The following is a 21,460-nucleotide window of genomic DNA, read 5'->3' as shown; positions in this document are numbered from 1 at the left end:
ATTTACTATAAAAATATTTCCATTTATTTTAAGTAGTTAAATATATAATGTTTTAATTTTTTTACTACATCCATAGTATATATCAAGTAGACCTGTGTTTGTTATGCTTGCTGCGATTACATGTATAAGGTGGGGGGGGGGTAAAATAGAACGTTATTTTTTATTTATCATACTTACTAAGTATGATAATGATTTTGATCATTATGCCTAATATAATTTAAAACGAAATAAAGAAAAATATATAACAAGAAAAATGTGTTTGATATTCCTAATAAAAGACTTAACTATATTCATTTATGTACTGTGTAGTATAAGTTTGGAGACATAGGTACTGACTGATTATTGATAACTGTAGGATTATTGATTTCTGATATAGGTAAATGAAAATACGAAAATATAATGAATAATTTATTATAATAATAGTTTGCGAAGATGCACCATCGTTATATTATTATTTATATATTAATATATAACTAATAACAACAAGATGCTATAGAAATGTCAAGTTGTTATAATATTAATACTGCAGGTGATAATGTATAACATAGATATGTGATTAGGTATCTTAATCGTTTTGTTTACCATAACTTTTAAATCGTTGTAGAGTTAATAGCTGTATTGAAATGTTATAGATGAAATATGAAAGTATACGTGACACTTTCATTTTTCACATCTATAAAAGATAATGAGACCTCATCAATAATTACTTATTTATGTTATATATTATATTATTAATCGGCTACTAACTCTCAATAAACTAAAATTAACTAATACACTGTTTCAAAACGAATGTATTCTGCACATGATTTTAAATATCTGTAAATTTTTAACTAAATCGTATTGAATATATTGAATTCGACAACTTATAATTTTCGGGGGGGGGGGGCATGTAGAGGATAGGAATGGATAGGAGGGGGTATGGCCGGGCAGGTATTGGAATGGAGGGGAGGGGAAAGGCCGAGCACAGCATGGAGGGGTAAGGCCGGGCACGACATGGAGGGGCATGGCCGCGATAGGCATGGCACGCGCACGATAGGGAGGGCGGAGTACCTGGATCTCCTGGATTTGCGGGGGATACGGAACCGACTAAAACATACTACTAACACCGTTGAGTCAAACACAGCACTTTTAAACAATATTTTTAACTTATAATCGACAATAATTGGATGTTATTTAGCCAATACTTGTTATGACGAACATTAAAATAAAACATAAATAAATAAACAATAAAAAAATTAAAACTTTTCGAATTTTTCAAAGGTTAGGTACCCAAATTATTTTTTTTTGTATGACGTACTACTTCCAAAACAACTTTTTTCGATGACATTTTTATGATGTATATTTATTTGTCACTCACTAAGTTGTGTAACGTGTTTTTTTTAGCTTTAATTGCGTCTTTTCTGGTATACAGTAAACACCAGATGTTCTTATTACACAAAATGTATGTTCTTACCTATAACAATTTTAAAACCAAAGATTTAAATTTTATCATATTATATTTACAATAAAAAAAAAAATGCAGTGCAGTAGGTATACTGTGTATTAATGGCACTGAAAGTTGTTATAGTCAAGGTAAACAATAGTTTTATGGGCATGTCCACTTCCGACATCTGCCTGAGATCGAAAATAGAATAAAAAATAATACCAATAAAATAAATTCTTTACTTAATATAAATTTTGTTTAATTTGTTTAGATAAAATTGTATCTAATTTATCTTGTCAGTTATTTTTTTTTTATTTAATAGTTTATCTATTAGTCAAGTACCACTTACACTGTTATTAATTATTTGTGTAAATTTGCACAAAATGTGTGGCAACACACATTAATAACACCATGTGTTTAAATTTACAACATATAACTTGTAAATTTACTATAGTCGGACTATAGTCCGATATTTTTCAAACAGTATTTTTATTCTACACGAATAGAAACCTTTAAACGATCATTAGATTTGTCTGTTTTCCTTTACAGTTCATTGTCATAGTTACGAATATAATTTTTTGGTTTTATATAATATACATACATTTATTATGTCTTAATACATATTTCATTCTTATTATGGTTGCATAATAATCAGTCAAAGGTTTCAATTTTTTAGTTTTTTAGAAATATAATATCATAATATGCCTAGTTTATGGTAGGTAAGCTCAAAGAAAACTGAAAGCCTATTAATACACTCAAATACAAAGAGTATATTGTTGCTTTTAATAACTTTCAACTTTTAAACACTTTTGCAATCTTTAGACTACATAACATTGTATCACTAATGCTATTTTATTATAGAATAGTATATATAAAAATTGATCGGTTAAATTAAACAGTATTACACATTAACGTTTTTATATTCTTAGATACCGTCAGTTATATTATAATACCTGTTGTCATCGAACGATTCCTCTACCTTAACTGTGACAATAATTGGAGTACGATTGTTAGCAGTGGTAGAACTAGGCTGATCAAGAGTCTAGGGAATGCGTATGGACTTCCATCGTTAGTGTCGATTTGATTATCAGCCGCGATCACGCCGTAGATCCACTCTCTGTGATAGTCAACTATCAAGAAACGCACTTGATGATCGATACTTCCGGTTTCGGAGGCTTGCATCTTGGTCCGATACGCGTGACTAATTATGCCGTACTGAAATCCGTTGCAAATTAACGGATCCCCCGTGTCGTTCCGAAGTTCTTGATTGGGCATTCCACAGATGAACTCGCGCCAAGTCTTGTTGACGGTCGTCTGAATTTCCGAACTACATACAATAAATTCACCATTATTAAAGTTGGCCTGCTGCAGATATCGTTTAATATACAAATAATATAACCTCCCATAGAAGAGAAAATCTTTACGATGAATTATTGGATAAAATATAATATTTCTAAGAATTTAATCTGTGATTCGCAAAAATTTATCTGTAAACAATATCAATTGACTTAAGGTATCTAATTATAATATAACAGATAAGCACATTATATATATAATAATAATAACATATATACTCGAATGATTCCCGACAAGCTTTGAGCCCGTACATAACATTGACCGTAATGTAATAGGGTGTCATCCATCTTCTCGCCACCACCACGCAATTCAGCGCTTTGGTAGTGGAGTTGTCGTTGATCGGGTCACTGATAATATCTGGCAGCTGTGCGTACCTAATCACGTTTAACGGTTCGCGTAACTGTGAGATTAAAAACGAAACCATGCTATTATTGTGTGTTGTGAAAAATAAAGAGTATTGGGAAGTGACGGCAGGGATGCTTACAACTACGATGCTGATGTCCGCGGTCAGTGTGTACGAGTCAAAATCTGGATGAATGTAAACGAGTCTTGCGTTTGCGTGTTGTCTATGATGTGCTGTAACGGTTACCTATAGCAAAATAAAAATATAAATAATCAAAATGAACACAATAAATTACTGAAAAAAAATCGACTATAAAGTTAAGTACCTATAAACTTTTTACTTTTTTAGTCTTTATCTGTATTCTAAACAGTAATAAAATAAATTTAATCATGAAAAATCGAAATAATAAAACTGTGATGTGTCTAGGATAAAATATCAAGTGTAGTGACTGGGTATCATATCATATAGTTTAATAGTTTTAGACAAATATCATATAGAAACGATAAAAATATGAAGTATATGAAATAGACGTTTTTTTTTATTACGCGCATACCATATAACCCACCCAATTCCTTCACACCAACAATATATTTTAGAGTAATAGAACAATGTAAATTAAATGGAGTATTCGATCAGAAATGCTTCTATACGCAATATTGGTATTGTCATAAATACTGCCTTTGACAAATTCTGGTCATTATTGTATAGTGCGTGATTCATACCACGATTTCGGTCATCCTCGTCGTACAGTAAGCGGTCGTGAGAACGTGCCAGGGTGTTATTAGAGTACCGCCACACACCGGTTCGTCAAACCGACCTTCCAAGTATACCAGATACGGGTAGTCGATTTCTGGTCGGACCGGACGGGCCGTGCTGGTTACGTGCGGCACTGCTGCTTGAGTCGAGTTGGTTGTCGATCGTGGCTGCGTGGTGTGACGATGCCTCGTTGTTGTTCTGCCATTTTTTCCGAACTGCCATGAGCCGTCATCGTCGCCCTCTTTCGTCATCGTGTCAGAAATCCAGCCAGCGTGCCTATTGACAAACAAGAGTCTGCCCTGGACAGCCGAATCACCGCACTCAATTGTCGCCAGAGACGCATCTGTGCCGTCGTACCCATAGCTAAAGATTCCATACTGATGCCGACCGCTGGAGCACAGCAGTGGGTCAGACCGGTCACACGGCAATCGCGTAACTCCTGGGCCTATCGTCTCTGCACACAAGAAATCCGCCCAAGTGTAGCCGATCACAAACTCGAGACTAGGGCTGAAACGTGTAACGAGAAATCGTTTATACTGCCGATAATTACGACAATAATACTACTACCACTACCAGTGGAGTACGGCCGAACTAAAAAGTCCGCGGAGCGCACACTACTGCCACACTGCGCGCGCAACAGACAGCGCTATTGCGCTCATACTTTTACTTAACTGGCGTGGACGGACGTTTTACCATATTTAAAGGTCGTTCGCCGGCCAATAGTCATTAGGAACATCATCGGAGTCTGTTAACAAATGCTTAGCGCATATACACGGTAGCAGAAGTTGCGGATAAATAGACGGAACACGACAAAACATCGTAGTGAATTCCGGAACAACTGCCGCCCGAGAAGCACGTGACTAGGCATAAATACGGCCCGTCGATGGCCATAAAGCAAGTTATTCTCCTTTCCGATCATGATAAAATAAATAGGTATGTCAGCAACTCGTGATACGCATGTCTGAGACGTAAGTATTTCTCCAACAGTTTGAGCGGTGGAGTGGTGGTGGAGTTTTCGGCGGTGGACCAACGAGAACCGGAGAAATGCTTACGTCACAGTACAGGGCTGGGCGGAGGGTGAGTGCGCGATTAGTTTCTAAATCCGTAATATTGCTGACATACCTGTATAATTTGTCATGTTCCCGATTAGCTAGTTATAGTATGACGGAGATGGTACAGAGGAATACAGCTTGTCTGTATTAACGCCCTGTATCGTGGTCTCCGAAGTACTATAACTACTAATCAACCGCGAGCCAACAACGCCGACCAGTGCCAAGCTCTACAGTGATCCGACCGCCGACCAGTGCCAAGCTCAACAGGAAGCCGACCACTGACCAGGACTAAGGCCAACAGCGATCCGACTGCTGCCTAGGACCCAAGCTCAACAGTGATCCAGTCGCCGATAACCCCGACCTCCGACCGTCTATCTTTGTATACGGACTACGGCAGTACCGTAGTAGTATACCTACACAATATCATCCAGACCAACTATTCCCCACCATCTGATCACACCGCTTGGACACCGTGAGTCAGACATACACTATTCTATATCTATTTTATTGTATCACATACATGTTTTATGTTCTTTTTATTATATGCTCGAAGAGCGAAAACACATTAAAAGAAAATATTGTAATTTTGTAATAACTGTTACAACTATTGTTTTGTGTTTAAATAAAGTATATGTAAATGCCAATTTAAAGAAAAATCACGTGTAAAAGTCATTTCGTTACAAACGGCGCGGGAAACGTCATCCTGTATCATCCAGTATAATCCATTCTCATTGTTTATTACAACACGTGATTTATTAATTGATTTATTTACACAGAACAAGTCCAAAATGCAACGTTTGGTGATAAAATAAACAAAAAGAATATGGACTTGTGAAAAATTGTAATCGTTGCAGAATGTATTAGATTAATGATAGTGTAGATATCGAGAAGATTACAGGAGAATGGAGAATTTGGCAAGGGATAGATAAACGGGTAACGACTTAAGTGACTATTGGTACTTTTAAAATTATTAGGGATACGAGTGTGATCAAAGATTTGGATACCGTTACAAACTATAACCACAAATAACCAAATAGGTAATAAGTAATAACTAATGTAAGAAATAATTCTTATGAGACAGACATTAAGTCATCAATAACAGTGTATTATAACTATATAAGAGATACACCATGAGAAAAATATAATTTTTTTTCGTATTCAAACTCTTAAGCAAGTAGATAGATTGTATATTTATTTTTTCGTATGTGTTTTGCTCACTTTGATTTTGGAATCCGGCAAGCGGTGCGGCCATATTTTACACGAACTGGGACCTTATAACCTCGTTCATGGGGCGCACCTATCCCTACAATTACGCAATTCAGTTCAACGTCACTTTTCAACGTTCTTGGCGATAACCCGACGAAATGTTCAACATGTTTGAATGGCTTCTTTAGCTATTATAAATGTTATAAGGTTACATTATATAATTATGTTATAAAATTAGCGTTAAAAGTCCTAGCGATGTATTTTAAGATGCTCGTTTAGTATAGATTGTTCATCATTCTCTCACCTTTACCAGCGATAAGTCGGAAATGCGTGTGACTTTGTTGTATAACGGATGGGGGTGAACACTTATGGTCCGGTGGTACTTGACGGAGTTCCTAGGTGTTTTCCAATATGCCTTTTAACAAAAAAAATTATCGTAGTAAAAAAATGTGCATCTGATTTGAGTGATCCACGAGCAAGCACATGAGTTCACTAATTACTATTAGAGAATTCGTTGGTGATTCACCCTATATAAGTAATAGGATTAAAACTCTACAGGTATATATACTACGATCCATGAAAGAAGTAAACCTTTCTGCGTATGTAGACTGGCGACAGCATATGATGTTTATCAACGTTAATGTTAACAAAAATAAATTGAAAAATTCAACTTGAGACAAGAAAAAAAATAGTGGATTATGGATTATAATATATTGTCCGTCAAAATCAAAACAGAAAAGACGAGAAAACTATTTATTAATTATAATATTAATCGAATTTGCCTAAAATCCAAACTCATAGAAGATAGGTACTTTAAATTTTACAAATGTCAAATACCTATACATTGTACAAATGTAAAACAAATAATATGTACACCAAATTTCATCTTAAATTTTGGTTTTGAATTTTTAAGTTTATTTAAGGCTTAAATTTTTAATTATTTATATATTTTCATAGAATCTTGATAGAAAAATTAAATTTAAAAATATGAAATGGTAAAGTGGAAATATTCAAACATATGTCCCTTAAAAACCTACAGTTCAACACTAAAAAACTCAATGTTTGAATTAATTTATTATTAATTGAGAGGTGTGTGGTTGGTATATGCGTAAGAATAATTGGTGAATTATTTTGTATAGTATTATTATACCACGTAGCATTCAGTAATAATATTACTGTGTCCTGTAGGAATAAAGATAAATCATAAAAAATAACTATTTTTATACTCGTACGATTAGTGAAGAGCCGTCCAAATTCGATTTGACCGTGGTCATCAAACTCGACGTGCAATACGCTGACGATAAAACGAATGTCGAAGATATCAAGGTTCCTGAGCAAATAAGGGTTTGCCGGTTCGTTTCGTCGTCTTTTTCTCCGGTGGTCAACCCCACTAAAAATGGAAATTCGGCGGTGACGTTCGACCAAAATGAGGGCACGACAGATGTCTTACCGCCGGTTTCGACAGTCTGCTGTAGCCATAACGCTGTGGCTACAACGACAGCGAACGAGAAACGTCGCATCATCAAAGTTCTTGAACGTGTAATATAAAATTAAATAAAATAATAATATAAAATTATCGTATGCAACAAAAACTCGACTTAATAAATATTAAAAACAACTAATATTATTATTAAAATAATAATAAATTATAATGTATTATTTTCATCTAAAACAAAACATGATATTGCCAAGAAACAAAACGGCCAAATAAAAGAATGATGTTCTCTTATACTTTTTTACAAACACTTTTTCGGATAAAAAAGATTGCTCAAAATATATCGTCCACCATAATATCTATCGCAATTTTGGTTATCCGATATTTGTATGTTTGACAAGTCAGCTTAGTGCATATATTATATATATTACTGATATGATCGATATCTTTGCTATAAGAGGTATATTATTCTTTTCGATAAAACTTTTTACAAAAAAAAAAAAACCTAATTTAACTGCTAAAACCACAAGTAAAGTTAAAATCTAGTTTAGATTTTGGTTAAATTTGACAATTTAATAATATTGAAATGCCATTTAAATATCTTCATGAACACTCTGTATTGTAGTAAATCAAAATGATTTACTACCCTCCTATGTATATATCTGCACACACATACAGATACATGCATTACAAGGAATTCTATTATATAGTGAATTATCTTACCTTAGCTTGACTGTAGACTTGACAGCAATTGAATGCAGCCAGTGTAGAAAAAGTGGATTGGTGTGATGTTAACTCACTCAAATATAATATCAATTAAAATAAAACACAAGTGATATAATATTTACATTGAATTAGGTAATAGGTTTATTGTTTTTAAATTAAGACACTAATAAGCATTTATTTTACATTTACATGAATTGGCTCTCGACGTATGTCCATCACCAAAGGCGCACATAGGGAGAGTGTCGTTGTGTCCCAGTGCCCGATGGTCAATGGGTGTCTTTTTGAGCCGGTGGTGTAATAAAATTATATTATAATGGTCAAATGACATAACAGTGTCTGACCACATATGTTTACTATCGAGTGAATAATTTACTGAACATATATGCGACTATGTACATGTAAGGGGTTATGATGATGCCACCACCATAGCGTTATATGTGGCTATCATTACAGTATACACGTACATATTATGTATACCGACATCACCTGAGCGTAATCTGCGCATACTTTGTGTCTTATAATATTATATCGTTATAATTTTCGTTGTGAAAACATTTTAATTTTAATTAAATTAACACCGTGCGGAGATAATAATTTGCGTATGTATAGTGCCATAAACTGCAGTAAGAACTATAATTGCGTACCCCCACAGAGTCGAAACTCGCGTATAATATTTTCATATACTTATTATATTATGTTTATATTTTTATCTTTTGTGGTTGCAGTGAGTTTAATCACACTGCATGTTTTATCGCGAAAAAAATACAATACAAAATATACAACAATAATTTGAATACGCACGTGAACATTATACATAAATATTTGCTCAGTGATGTGTAATATTTACTGTTTAGTTTCATCACTGCGGTTCATTCGTTTTCGACTTGTACCAGCGACGGTCTGCGAAAGACGACATTCTAAAATATCGTATTATAATACTCTTTTGAACGCAAAATGAGCAGCTTTTCTTGGAGTTGACTTTGATTCTCAGCACTCAACAGGCCTACAGCTATATTCGCACGCCGCAGTGACGTATTTGATTGGTGGCGAGCGGGGCAATTGAATAATCACCCCCATCCCTGGGGAGTTTGTTTAACCATATGCTTTTATAGAATAATACAACTTTCAAACTAACATTGAATAAAATAAAAAACGAATATAACTATATAAAAATAAATTCAAGAAACGGGGGGAAAACCTTATCAAACTTATTTGTAAAATTATAACTATTTAGTAAAATATTTCTAGTTTTAAAAATTCCTATGAGAGGATCGGACCCATGGACCCTCCTCTCAGTTACGGACTTGAAAATGAGCACATATACATATAGTACCAATAACACAATTTGTTGATATTCTATCTATTATATAATAATTTAATTCATCACTACAGATATTACGTTATTGTATACACTGTGCGTCGTGTACGTAAATGTATAAATATAAGTACCATAATAAGTATAAACGTAATGTGTAAATGTATTTATTTTAACCCTTTCCGTTGCACGAGTAGAAGCATCGTCCAGTCGCGCCTATAATGCGTATATGACGATCTGTGCACGATATATACGTGTAACTTATATAATATATTATATTACAAACGATATGCCGCCTATAACACAATAGTGGTTGTACAATATTGTAGTATAATACACATAGGTACACCGTACACGTATATTATTATTTACCTATATTAAACAAACGCCACCGACACGGGAGCTCGGGTTACCGCACTGGTTACTGGTATAATATGAGTCGTGTGTAGTGTATCCCTCGAGCACGCCATAGAGTTCTGCCCCCGAACCAGAGTGCGTGTACGCGATAAGATAAATCGTTAGGTGAATATTATATTATTCAATACGTACAGTCGGTAGGTACATATTATTATTATACTCGTGACTGGTTTTTCGAAGCGATCGCGGGCCGTTGTTGTTGTCATCATCATCGTCGTCGTCGTTGCCGTCGACCCTGACCAGATTTCGAACAATCGATTACTTGTTATCATTAAATACGTGTATATGGCCTTGAAACACATTTAATATAATTATAATTATTAATATATCATATTATTATTTTGAGGCGAAAATTCTACGAAAGCAAAATCGTGATTACTGCAGGAAATTTGAATTTATGTCCCATGACTGCGTATAAACTATTTCGCATATTTCAGCCATTAGTCTATTTTGAAAAATAAACAGCTTTTTTTCTATATAACATAATAATTCAAAGTACAAAAAAAAAACAATGTATTAAACGTCTTCATTAGGAAATTTACGGGGTAGGGGGAGAATTCTACTACGTATTGCCGTTAACAGCTGATATAGTGGCGACTCACTGGTATAATTTTATATACTTATAATAGCTGTAGCTCGTAAGTACTTCATACTTTGCGCTCACATACATAGATTATCCAGCTCTAACTGGGATTTGAAAATGTGTACGTTATTCGTTTAAATAAGCATCGCAAAAGCTTAGGTTGGGTTAGAATATGTGTCGGATCATTCGGATTGCCGCATGAATGTATAATATATACATAATTAGTTAACTATATATTTTTCTATTTTTTCAGATATCAATATAATATGCAAAAATAAATATAAATGAAGTAAGATTGATTTGTCGCCGCGACAAATCTTGCGATTTAGGGCAGTTGTTTGCCGCGACTCGCGTGGACAAGATAATTTGGCTACCAAAATAATTATAATAATGTATTATGTTTCTGTATATATATATATTAATATGACATTGTCACATAGGGTAACAAATATAATATAATGACACAGGGCCCCGAAATAATAATAATAATTAAGTATAAATAGATAAATAAATGAAATAATACAAATAATAATATTACAAAATTATAGCTAATATAAATATTATGTCACCAGACGATATACAATATAAATATAAAAAATCGACCTGATCTGGTAGTGGGTAGTTTCGATTGGCACTCTTCACGGGCGTGATAATCGTATGGCTCGCTTGACGATGTAGCAAATAATAATAAATAAACTTGGCTCGTCTGAACACGAACTTTCGTGGAGTCCAAAATGAAAGGACACGTGGTTTTTATTGTCCCCGGACAACACACATAAAACGCATAAGAAAATGTACCGCGGCAACAACACGCACGACCGATGTCGGGCGAAAAAGTAAAGACTAAAGAGTGCCAAAGGTGTGAAGACGCCGCGACAAAGTTGACGCGTCGACCCAGAACGACGGCGACAAGTCGCGGCGATCACAGCCGACCAGATAATGGCTCGTGCCGTGGTGACCTTTGGTCATTGAAAAAACGCGCCAAGAGGGTCGGTGTTCGAACAAAGATAAAACTGATATGAATAAATAAAACAGTATTGTTCATATTTTTAGTTTTAATAAATATATATAGGTACTTGATGATTGATTTTTTTGTTAAGTTTATATTGTTTACTTAAGAAAAATTGCTTTGAAATAACTATGTGCACAAAAAAATGTATCATAAAAACAAAAATATGCACAATCTTTAAAATATAGGTATTAAATATGCAAAAATATGCGTTAATAATTTTTGAAATGAAAATCTACAAAGCGTTCGCGAAACATGTTTGTATCAAAACAGATTTTAAATAATATGCAAAATAAGTTAATTAAAAAAGTTTAATTATTATTATTTGAGTTGTTCTAATGAACGTCAGTTAATCGAGCGGAGCAATCGCATTAACTAGTAATTTTTCATATCGACTAAAAAACCACAAGATTAGTTATAACAAATTTGAATACCTAACGATGTCCCTACAAACGAATAAACGATAAAGTATCTCTCCTGCACAAGAAAGTTTTAAATTATAATAAGTATAATTGATAATAATAAATACCTACCAACATTTAAATTAATCGTCTAATGGGGTAGATAAACAAAATACATATATTTGAAATAGTTCGGCAATAACAGAAACGTCAATAAAAGTACGTAAATGAAGAATTAATAGAAAAAAAAATGTATAAGTCTAAAAAGAAAAAAAGAAGAAAAAATATTGCTACAGCGATTATCAGAATGCAGTAATAAAACAATAATTGCATAGGTACCTGATTTACATTTCACATAAACATATCAAACGTTCAAACTACTCGATGAACGCATTCGAAACAATTTTTCATTATTTTCATATAAAAATTTTACAATATCTCATAACATGTCTAACACAGCAGGGATAGCCAACAAGTCGATTGCGACTCCTTCGTGTAATTTTAAAAACTTTTTTATACATTTTATAATTATTAACGACCTGTTTTTAGTCGATCGTGATAACCTAATTTAACTTAGAGGTCGATCAAAAGCTCATAAAAGTTGGCCACCCTTGTTATAATATAATTATACAACTCAATGTGGTGAATTAGTCAAAAATCAAAACAATAATGTAATTACTCATTAGGAACAAATTTCAATTAGTTTGTTTTCATCAAAACTAAAGTTCATCACCAGTATAAAATTATAAACATATATTAAAAATGTTTTCCTGCAGTGCAATACTGTGATATACTTATTTTGAGCTTTACTTTCATATTTTAAAATGTATGATAAATAAAACAATACATCACTATCCAGTAAAATGTACAACATGAAAAATTAAGACAAAAGGTTGAAATTAGACCAGGGGTCAGCAACTTTTTTGGTGTCAGGGGCCAAAAAATAAAAAATAAATTGTTCACAGGCCATACACTTTATTTTATTTACAATTTATCAACTAACATAAATACATTATGTGGTATTCCATATTTTTATACTAATTATAAATTGTGATCACGGGCCACAGGTTGCCGACCCCTGAATTAGACTATTAATTTCTATTTGACTTATTTATCCAGCAATTGGATGTCTTAAATAATAAATTCATTATATATATAATAATTTATTGTAATTCAAAACATAAAAATATTATTTAAAAAATTGTAGTATCATTAAAAATATAAAAATATAAAACTAAATTAATTTATATAAGTATTTCATCAACTTATATGAATTTACATAAGTACCTACTCTATAACACACAGATTATAAATTTAATTTTTGAATATACTGCTTTTAATAGATTGCATATTTTGTAATTGTTGGTCACTAAGTTTCTGTAAAGTTATTATAAAATAGCACAATATTAATATATTTAATAAAACTATTCAAAAAAGGTGGTTCCACATATTAACAAAAAATTTATAATTTTTTGAACATATTATAATTAATTTATCAAGCTTTAATAGTTCTTAATACAGATTTATGTTTTATTCTTTGATTACAATATTTCAGCTTGAGAAAAAAACTATTTAATAAAAATTAATGTCTAAATAAAGATAAATAAATTTTTATTTTTAATACATTTTAAATAATATTGAATTATATTAAATATAAAACTCAATATAATTTTATATAGGTATATATTAGCATCACCACAGTCGATTAATTTAATGACACAAATGCATTAAATCTATATCCTATTAAGTACTAATATGCCAAAATATTGTCTTATCATTATTAAGTTAATCAAACTTTTATGTTTTATTAATTGGTAAATTTACTGTACGCGATTAACATTTTACAATACATTTTCAATTTAAAAAAAATATTTCTTTTGTTAAAATTTTAAATAATTTTAATGCAAATTTAACATTTTTTTGAACATATTTTGCCTGTTTAACTCCTTTAACTTCTCAGCCCTAATAATAAGCTTAGTGAAACCACCTAAATTATTAGTAAATAACCATATAATTAATAATAACCATATACCTTAACTAACTCTTTGGATTCCTCAATGACTTCTCTATGCTTTTTCAAAGCATTAAATGTCTTTGTATATATGTAATTCTTTTCTTCTTCCATTTCACTAATCCTAAAAAAAATATATTATAAATTGATATTAACATAAATATATATTTAGGTATTTTATACAATTAAACAACCATACTTACTGCTGACATAAGTTATTTTTTTCTTCTGTTTTGGCTTTTACCTCTACTCCAGTGTTATCGAGATTAATACTTTTTATTTCAGCTTGAATCTCATACAACTTATTTTCATGCTCTTGTTTTGCCTAAAAATTAATTATTGGATATAATATTTGTCATAAATGAAATTATAAAATTAATATGTATGACTCTAAGTGGATTAATGAGTCAATACAACAGGTAGTGGGTACTTGTTATAACACTATCAATATTATTTGTCAATCAAGTAATTTGAATATTTTTATGCATAGTTAAATAGTTTTTCAAACAATCAAAAAACTTTATTTCTATTTCAATAGTTCATAGTTTTAAACTATTGACAAAATTGAAAAGTTTGAATGTGATGGGACTAATAAAAGACTAGAGTTTTTTTAATAGTCACAGTTTGAAAGTGATTATAAACAATACATAATAGATATTCCTGACTTATTGTTTGCTAGTATATACTTATATACAACTACTTTGGTATTAATAATTAATATGATGAAAGCCTACTACAAAAAAAATATATAAGTCAGTAACAAGTGTACCATGACTAAATATGAGTTGGGATTAGTGTATCACGAGGGAAAAAGGTTGGAAAACACTGGTTTAGATACACCTACTTTGGTATAAACATATTAAATAAAAATTACCTCAAATTGGCGATCAGTTATTTCTAACAAACGTTTTTTATCAGCTTCACGTTCAGGATCCAATTTTTCAGCTATTTTCTTTAATTTATTATACTCCAGCTCTGCCTAAAATTACAATATGTTTCATAAGTAAACATAATAATTTGTAAGCAGTATACTTATATAAGTTCAATTTATTACTTACTGAATCTAGTTCTATTCGAATAGAAGCAATTTTGTGTTCAACTTCTTTCAATTTTTCAACATTCTTGTTTTTTAAAGTTTTCAATAATTCATCAACTTCTTTCAAAGATTCTCTTATGTGTACAGCAAGTACATTTTTATCTGCTATTGCATTTTCAAGTTCAGGTAATACAACAATATTTTCAGCACACATTTTATTATACTGTACAAATAATTTGTCCAGCTAAATAATAAAAATAAATAAGTTTATGAATAAGATAATTACAGTAATTAAATCATAATTATTACTAGATTATACTTTATAAATTAATTTTAAAAATATAAATCAATTAAAAGAAAATATAAACATTTCTAAAGTCACATTTTCCCTGCAGTGTCCAAGAGCAGCACTAGTCCAAGCTAGTAGTGTGTCCATACTCCAGACGCACTGCAATATTTACTTATGTGCTGCGTTAAACACAAGTAGAAAAATGATCATGATCATTTTTTTGAATGAAATATATCTAGTAACAATGCGTCTAACACTACACTTGGACACTGCGGACAAAACATAACATAAAACATAAATATAATATGTTATAATGTAATAATATATAGTCTTAAAAATAAGTATTATTTCAAAAAAAAATATAATATTTAGTCATAGATTCTAAGTTAAGTAGAACAGTTATATCTACGTAACAATTATTAAAACATAATTATTACCAGTGTAGACTGTAAATCCTTTACTGTAATTGAAAATCAAATACAACTTATCAAATAGGTAATACTTTTTGAGAAGAGTTGATATTTTATTTTATGGTCAATATTTAGGAAATTGAACACATTTAAAATCATATTTTTTTTTTATATAAACACAAATCAAATAGTTTAAGGTTATTTCATAAACAATATATTATCATAATTTATGGAGAAGGTCATTTTACTACTGTAATATTAAATTTTTAAAACTTAACTAACAAAATTCTTATTTAATATAAATTAATAAATACTTACTTTTAATCTAACGTCAACGACATTCAAATCTTCAGAGTATACTATGTTTGAGTATTCTTCTAAGCAATTTGCTTCATATTGTATGTCTTGTTTTAGACTAATAATATCTTCTTCAATAATTTTCTTATCGTCTTGAGTAATTTGCTGACCATTAATACAACTGTTGACTGCATTCAATTCCCTTTGTAAGTTTTCAATATCTTTTTCTAAACAATAAATCATATAGTAATATAAGTATAGTAAAAATTAACTTACATATTTTGGTTTATTAATCCACAATAGACATAAGTTATTATACAAATCTAAATTGTTCACGATAAACATGTAAAGAAAATATAATACTTTATATCATATACTCATAAGTATAAGAGAAACTTATAAACTTATAATATACGCACTCGGCAAACTAAACTTATATCATTGTATATAGGACGTGTAATAGTGATAATCACTTATTATTATTAATACACTGACTTGAATTTATATGGTCAAATAGTTGAACAAAACATAAAATTGTAATAAAAATAAAAATTAATATTTAATATTGTATGTGTTAAGGCTATAATAAATTTAATAGATAAAATAAATACAACACTAAAAATTATATATCTATAACAATACAAAACCAAAATTAAATACTATAATTAGTATAAAAAGATAAATAGATTTAATAGGGTTGAATTACCTTGAAAAATACGTTCATCTTTTTTCTTTGAAATATATTCCTGTACTTCTCCATGACATGTTTGTAAATCTTTGATATATTTTTTTGAGTTCACAATATCTTTTTGTAATGCAACTTTCATAGCTTTCATTTCCTAAAAATATAAACATATTTTAATTATCGTATATTTTTAGACATTTTAAACAAATAATTATAATTTTACAAATTACAGCTATTATTCTATAATTTAATGTTTATATATTGCATCAGTATACAAAGAATAAATATTAAATTAAATAATATAAAAAAATAATAAAATATCTTTTAATAATTAAGTAATTTACTTCACACTATATGCATAGTATCTTTCTTAATAAGTATTAAACTAGTCAAACATTAAAATTAGCGAGATTCAAATGTTTAATGTGTATAATTAAATTTTATTTTTAATAATTATTAATTTAAAAAACTTGCCAATACTATACTTGTCTTTGTAAGCTATACAAGTTAATACAGATAAAAAAAACTAATTGTATCACTTTGTAGAAAGTTAATAAATATTTTAAATATTAAATGCATAATTATAAAATGCAGATTATACAATTTTCTATTTAAGTATGACAAGTAGTTGCTCCATATTCTTGCCTTATTATTCTAGTTACAAAACACAACAGATAGTGATTAATAATTTTGTGTGTTTAATAAGTGATAAATAACAAGATTATATAAAAGATTATAAAAGGTTATTACTTATTATTATTAAATATTATCTAACATGATAAAAGTATTTACAGCATTATTTTTTTATTATTATTTTTTTTTTAAATATAAAAAAGTATTAAAGTAGTTACCTAAAATTAATATTTTCTAAGTATTATAGTTATTTATTTTAACTATACCTCCAATTTTTGTTCTTCAGTAAGGTCATTTAGTAAATCTAGCTCTTCTTTATGATTATTAAGTTCTTCCTCTAATTTGATCAATGCTTCCTCATCAATACCAAGTGTTTTTTCTAAATTATTAAAAAATAATATTATAATTTATAAATATTACAATTAGGTACAACATATTAAGATAAAATAATATTAACTAACTATAATTTTCCAGCAAGAGCTCTTCTTGTTTCTTTAGGAATTCTTGATCTGCTGGTTTACCAGATCCTCTACTCTCAACTTGATATGAATTTAACAAAAATGGCAAGTACATCTATAAACATTTAACATCATTTACATTTATTAAACAAAAAAAAAATTTTAAATGTATTTTAGTAACATGAACAGTTAGAATTATTTAAATATATATTTAAATATTTTATATTGATAAAAATTAAGATCATAAAACAATTATATAACAAGCTATTTATTAAATACATTTTATTTTATATAACTGTATATATTTAAGTTTACTACTAAAATTTAAAATAAAATTTTAATAAGTACCTTAAATTCAACTGTCTGTTCATAGTCTTCATCTTCAGACTCGTCAGGATCAAGGATTGTTGGATACAACGTATCCATAACATTAAATCGATTTTGAGTTTCACATAATTCTACTAACCAAAGAAGTAAACCAACTACTTGTGGAAAGGAATGGCTAGCATTTACTAGAATTATTAATAAAAAAAAATATACATCTTTAGTAAGTATTGGATATCTACATTTAAATGTTTAAAAAAAATAAAATAAATGGTATATTAATCATAATTAGATTTAACTTTGTACTTAAAAATTGTAACCATAAGTCATCAAGTTTTTATAAGGAACTACACCTATTTATTGTACTAACATCAGTTTATTTTAACACTGAACACATATATGCTAATATTAATTAAATTAAAATGTATAAATGTTTTTTTTTTCTTTTTTTTAGTTAGATGAGGACGTTGAGTTACATAAACAATTTATAATATTACTAAATCACTACTTTTGCATCATTTAAAATATACAGCTTTGTTCTGAACAGCATATTTTTAAGTATTTCAACTTATTATTATTTTAATATACTCTATTCAGAATAATCTTGCCCACTTTCGCACATGAAATTGAACCGCCGGAAGTCTACCGACCCTTCCAGGCGAGTATCAGGAGCACTGTGATTGGTCGTTAACTGTCGTCAGCATACCCGTGGCAATAAACATGCACAGACCAAACGAGTTTTAGTCAGTCAAGTGGGCAATGTTATTCTGAATAGAGTATAAAAATGTGCAGCCTAAAAATACCTAACTTACAATTAAATTATTTTAATTATTATTATTATTAACTATTAAGACTAAAGCATAATATATTACCAGTAATAAGCCACGATTTATCTACTTTTCCTTTATAATAGTACTTTTTCATAATTTTGGGTAATTCTTCCATGTATTTGCTTTTATTTAATACTTGATTTCTATCAAGCTTATGTAATAAATACTCGCACATATCAGTAAACATAGTAGTTGTCATTGGCTTCATGCTACCATTGTTCAGAATGTGAGTTGCATTAGGAGCAGTTAAAAAATAGTTTTGAATCTACAAAATAAATAATTAAATGGTATCAAATGAAACTTTTTTAAATTTTATCACATACAATACTTTAAAAATTAAATAAGTTAATTAAATATCATCTATTAGTTATAAATATGTACTATATAACTATAAAAATAAATCTATAGATATAAAAATGTGATAATAAAATTAAATTCACTTTGTCTTCTAAAATAACAGGCAACACAAATTGATTGTCTTAAGAAGACGTCTCAATCACATTTACTGTTTGTTATAAAAAAATTCTTAAGTTCAGCACTCATTCAAAATATACAAATAAGTACAGAACATCAAGAAATATTTAATTATATTTACTTTATGTATAGCTGTTTGTTGAAAATCTTTTTCAGTCAATGGTCTCACTTCTTTTCTATTCTTAACAACACCACCATAATTACTATAACGTGATTCTGAGCTTAACCTTCGATTCCTATAAACATATTCAATTGTATTATATAAAAAATAAATTTTAATTTAAAATACAATATATGATGTAGGAAGTTACTTGTAACTAGAATTTATTCCGGGTAAATTTGGATTAAGTCCTGGTGTAACACATGGTGTAGACGCAACTAAATTAATACCAGTAATATTCATGGATGTAGTTGAACGAACTAAAGTATTTCTCTGCTGATTAACTGGTTTCTTCACTGTTGATAACCATTGTTTTGGATCATGTGCGGATAAATTTTCTGATGAGGCAGATTTTTTTTTTGCTGAAAACCCAGGTTTCAATAGCAATGATTTTTTGTCTATACCACGACTTTCTCGACGACTCAATCTAATTTTTAAATAAATTAGTCATTGTAATAATAATTGTTTAGCTAATTTGTTTTATAAAAATAAATTGAATAAACGTTATAATAACAAAATCAATAAATACCTCATATCATTGCCATCAAATGAATTCTGTCTTCCAAATGTGGAGCCACCAAAAGTGTTTCGTCCAGCTGCTGACGAACGTCTTCCAAAAGATGCCTTCTTCATTGTTTTATGTTTTTAATTCATTAATTGTACTTAGGTAAATCTAACAGTAACACAAACAATAAAATAGATAATTTTTATCTTATATTAACACTTATAAAACATTATAGGTATTCTATAAACAACATAATAATATTAAGAAAATTATAATAACAACAATAATGAATTAAATCGTTTTTCAAAACCGCAATTTCAGTAATTATGTGATTGTAAACTTACATTAAAAGTGGTTTATAATTCGCAAATGTATAAATTGTAGTACCTTTTAAATCTAAACAAAATTTATATTTAAAAGAGACGTAAATAGAATACTATATTATACTCAATAAAATGTCGCCAACGTAGATTGTAGACTGTACTACTGTAGTTATTGTGTATTTGAATTTTATTCTGAATTTCTGAAGCGAAAGTGAATGATAAGTGATAACTGATACCGGAATAACCAATTCGATGATTTCTGATTTGTAGACAATATTTTGATATTTGATAAATATTTCAAAATAACCGAAAATATAAACACAGAAGGCAGGCGGTAACAAAAAAAAACGGTTTATCAGTATATCATGGAAGAAAAAAAATATTACTGTATAGTGTATATATAGATATATTCTCGCATACTAAAATTAGAATGTGTATTTGTATTTAGATTTATTTATATATTTAAATTTTAAACATTTAAACCACTTACCACGAACTATATAAGAACTTAGTTCGTGATTTAAATTAAGAATTGAAATCACCTTACTACATAATATGTGTCCAATAGTCCATCGTTTACGTTCATTTATTTATAAGGTAAAATATTATCTATAGGTATATGCATAGGATTTAAAATAATATTACTAGAATTTGTCTTTTTATAGAAGCATTTCAATACCTTCTCTTTATTGTTCAGTATTATTATAGTATCATAAAAAATAGTTACATTAATTGTTGATTTATATTACCGAGTCCATGTTTTCTCATTCTTGAATAACAGACTATATAAAAATAGAAATCTACTAAATAAGTAGCTAGGTAGTAATTAAAAATTTTGTTTTAGTTGTATTAAGTGATGAATAACTATGATTTTGGAAACCCTAAATTTAAATCTAATGCCTAAGTTATCTGTAATTACAATACATAAATCAGATTTATGTAAATTCAGTACTTACACATGTGTGAAAAAAAACTAATACCAGGATCGGATTGTTTTCTTACT

General features: G+C 29.5%; 2 protein-coding genes across 9 annotated transcripts; both read right to left on the bottom strand.

The window, feature by feature from the left end:
* Window positions 1-963: 963 nt before the first annotated feature.
* On the bottom strand, window positions 964-13,027 carry LOC126551256 (uncharacterized). 8 transcript variants are annotated; one of them, XM_050204139.1, is made up of 11 exons: window positions 11,216-13,027; window positions 9,985-10,319; window positions 8,295-8,370; window positions 7,369-7,666; window positions 6,441-6,551; window positions 6,149-6,324; window positions 3,845-4,385; window positions 3,264-3,368; window positions 2,998-3,179; window positions 2,377-2,750; window positions 964-1,453 (listed from the first exon to the last, which is right to left on the bottom strand). In XM_050204139.1, exons 4-10 carry the CDS (start codon window positions 7,657-7,659, stop codon window positions 2,399-2,401), a joined length of 1,758 nt encoding a protein of 585 aa, XP_050060096.1. In that variant the 5' UTR covers window positions 7,660-7,666; window positions 8,295-8,370; window positions 9,985-10,319; window positions 11,216-13,027; the 3' UTR covers window positions 964-1,453; window positions 2,377-2,398. The 8 variants fall into 8 exon arrangements, 6 of the variants coding, with proteins under 6 accessions (XP_050060096.1, XP_050060097.1, XP_050060094.1 ...); XM_050204140.1 differs by lacking the exon at window positions 964-1,453 and having other exon boundaries at window positions 1,905-2,750; window positions 7,369-7,526; window positions 7,587-7,666; XR_007605126.1 differs by lacking the exon at window positions 964-1,453 and adding an exon at window positions 2,823-2,910 and having other exon boundaries at window positions 2,608-2,750; window positions 2,990-3,179.
* Window positions 13,028-13,169: 142 nt separating this feature from the next.
* LOC114132320 (kinetochore protein NDC80 homolog) lies at window positions 13,170-20,853 on the bottom strand. Its single transcript, XM_027997746.2, has 15 exons — window positions 20,479-20,853; window positions 20,159-20,302; window positions 19,781-20,056; window positions 19,591-19,705; window positions 19,038-19,260; window positions 18,190-18,353; window positions 17,845-17,956; window positions 17,650-17,762; window positions 16,772-16,904; window positions 16,087-16,292; window positions 15,092-15,313; window positions 14,908-15,012; window positions 14,237-14,358; window positions 14,055-14,157; window positions 13,170-13,399 (listed from the first exon to the last, which is right to left on the bottom strand). The coding sequence occupies exons 2-15, from the start codon at window positions 20,260-20,262 to the stop codon at window positions 13,337-13,339; spliced, it is 2,061 nt and encodes a 686-aa protein (XP_027853547.2). The 5' UTR covers window positions 20,263-20,302; window positions 20,479-20,853; the 3' UTR covers window positions 13,170-13,336.
* Between the last annotated feature and the right edge of the window lie 607 nt (window positions 20,854-21,460).

This window comes from Aphis gossypii, chromosome 3 (genome assembly GCF_020184175.1).
Source record: "Aphis gossypii isolate Hap1 chromosome 3, ASM2018417v2, whole genome shotgun sequence".
Classification (NCBI taxonomy): Eukaryota; Metazoa; Arthropoda; class Insecta; order Hemiptera; family Aphididae; genus Aphis; species Aphis gossypii.
Note: the sequence above shows the minus strand (reverse complement) of the source record. Positions and strands in the feature narration are given on the sequence as shown.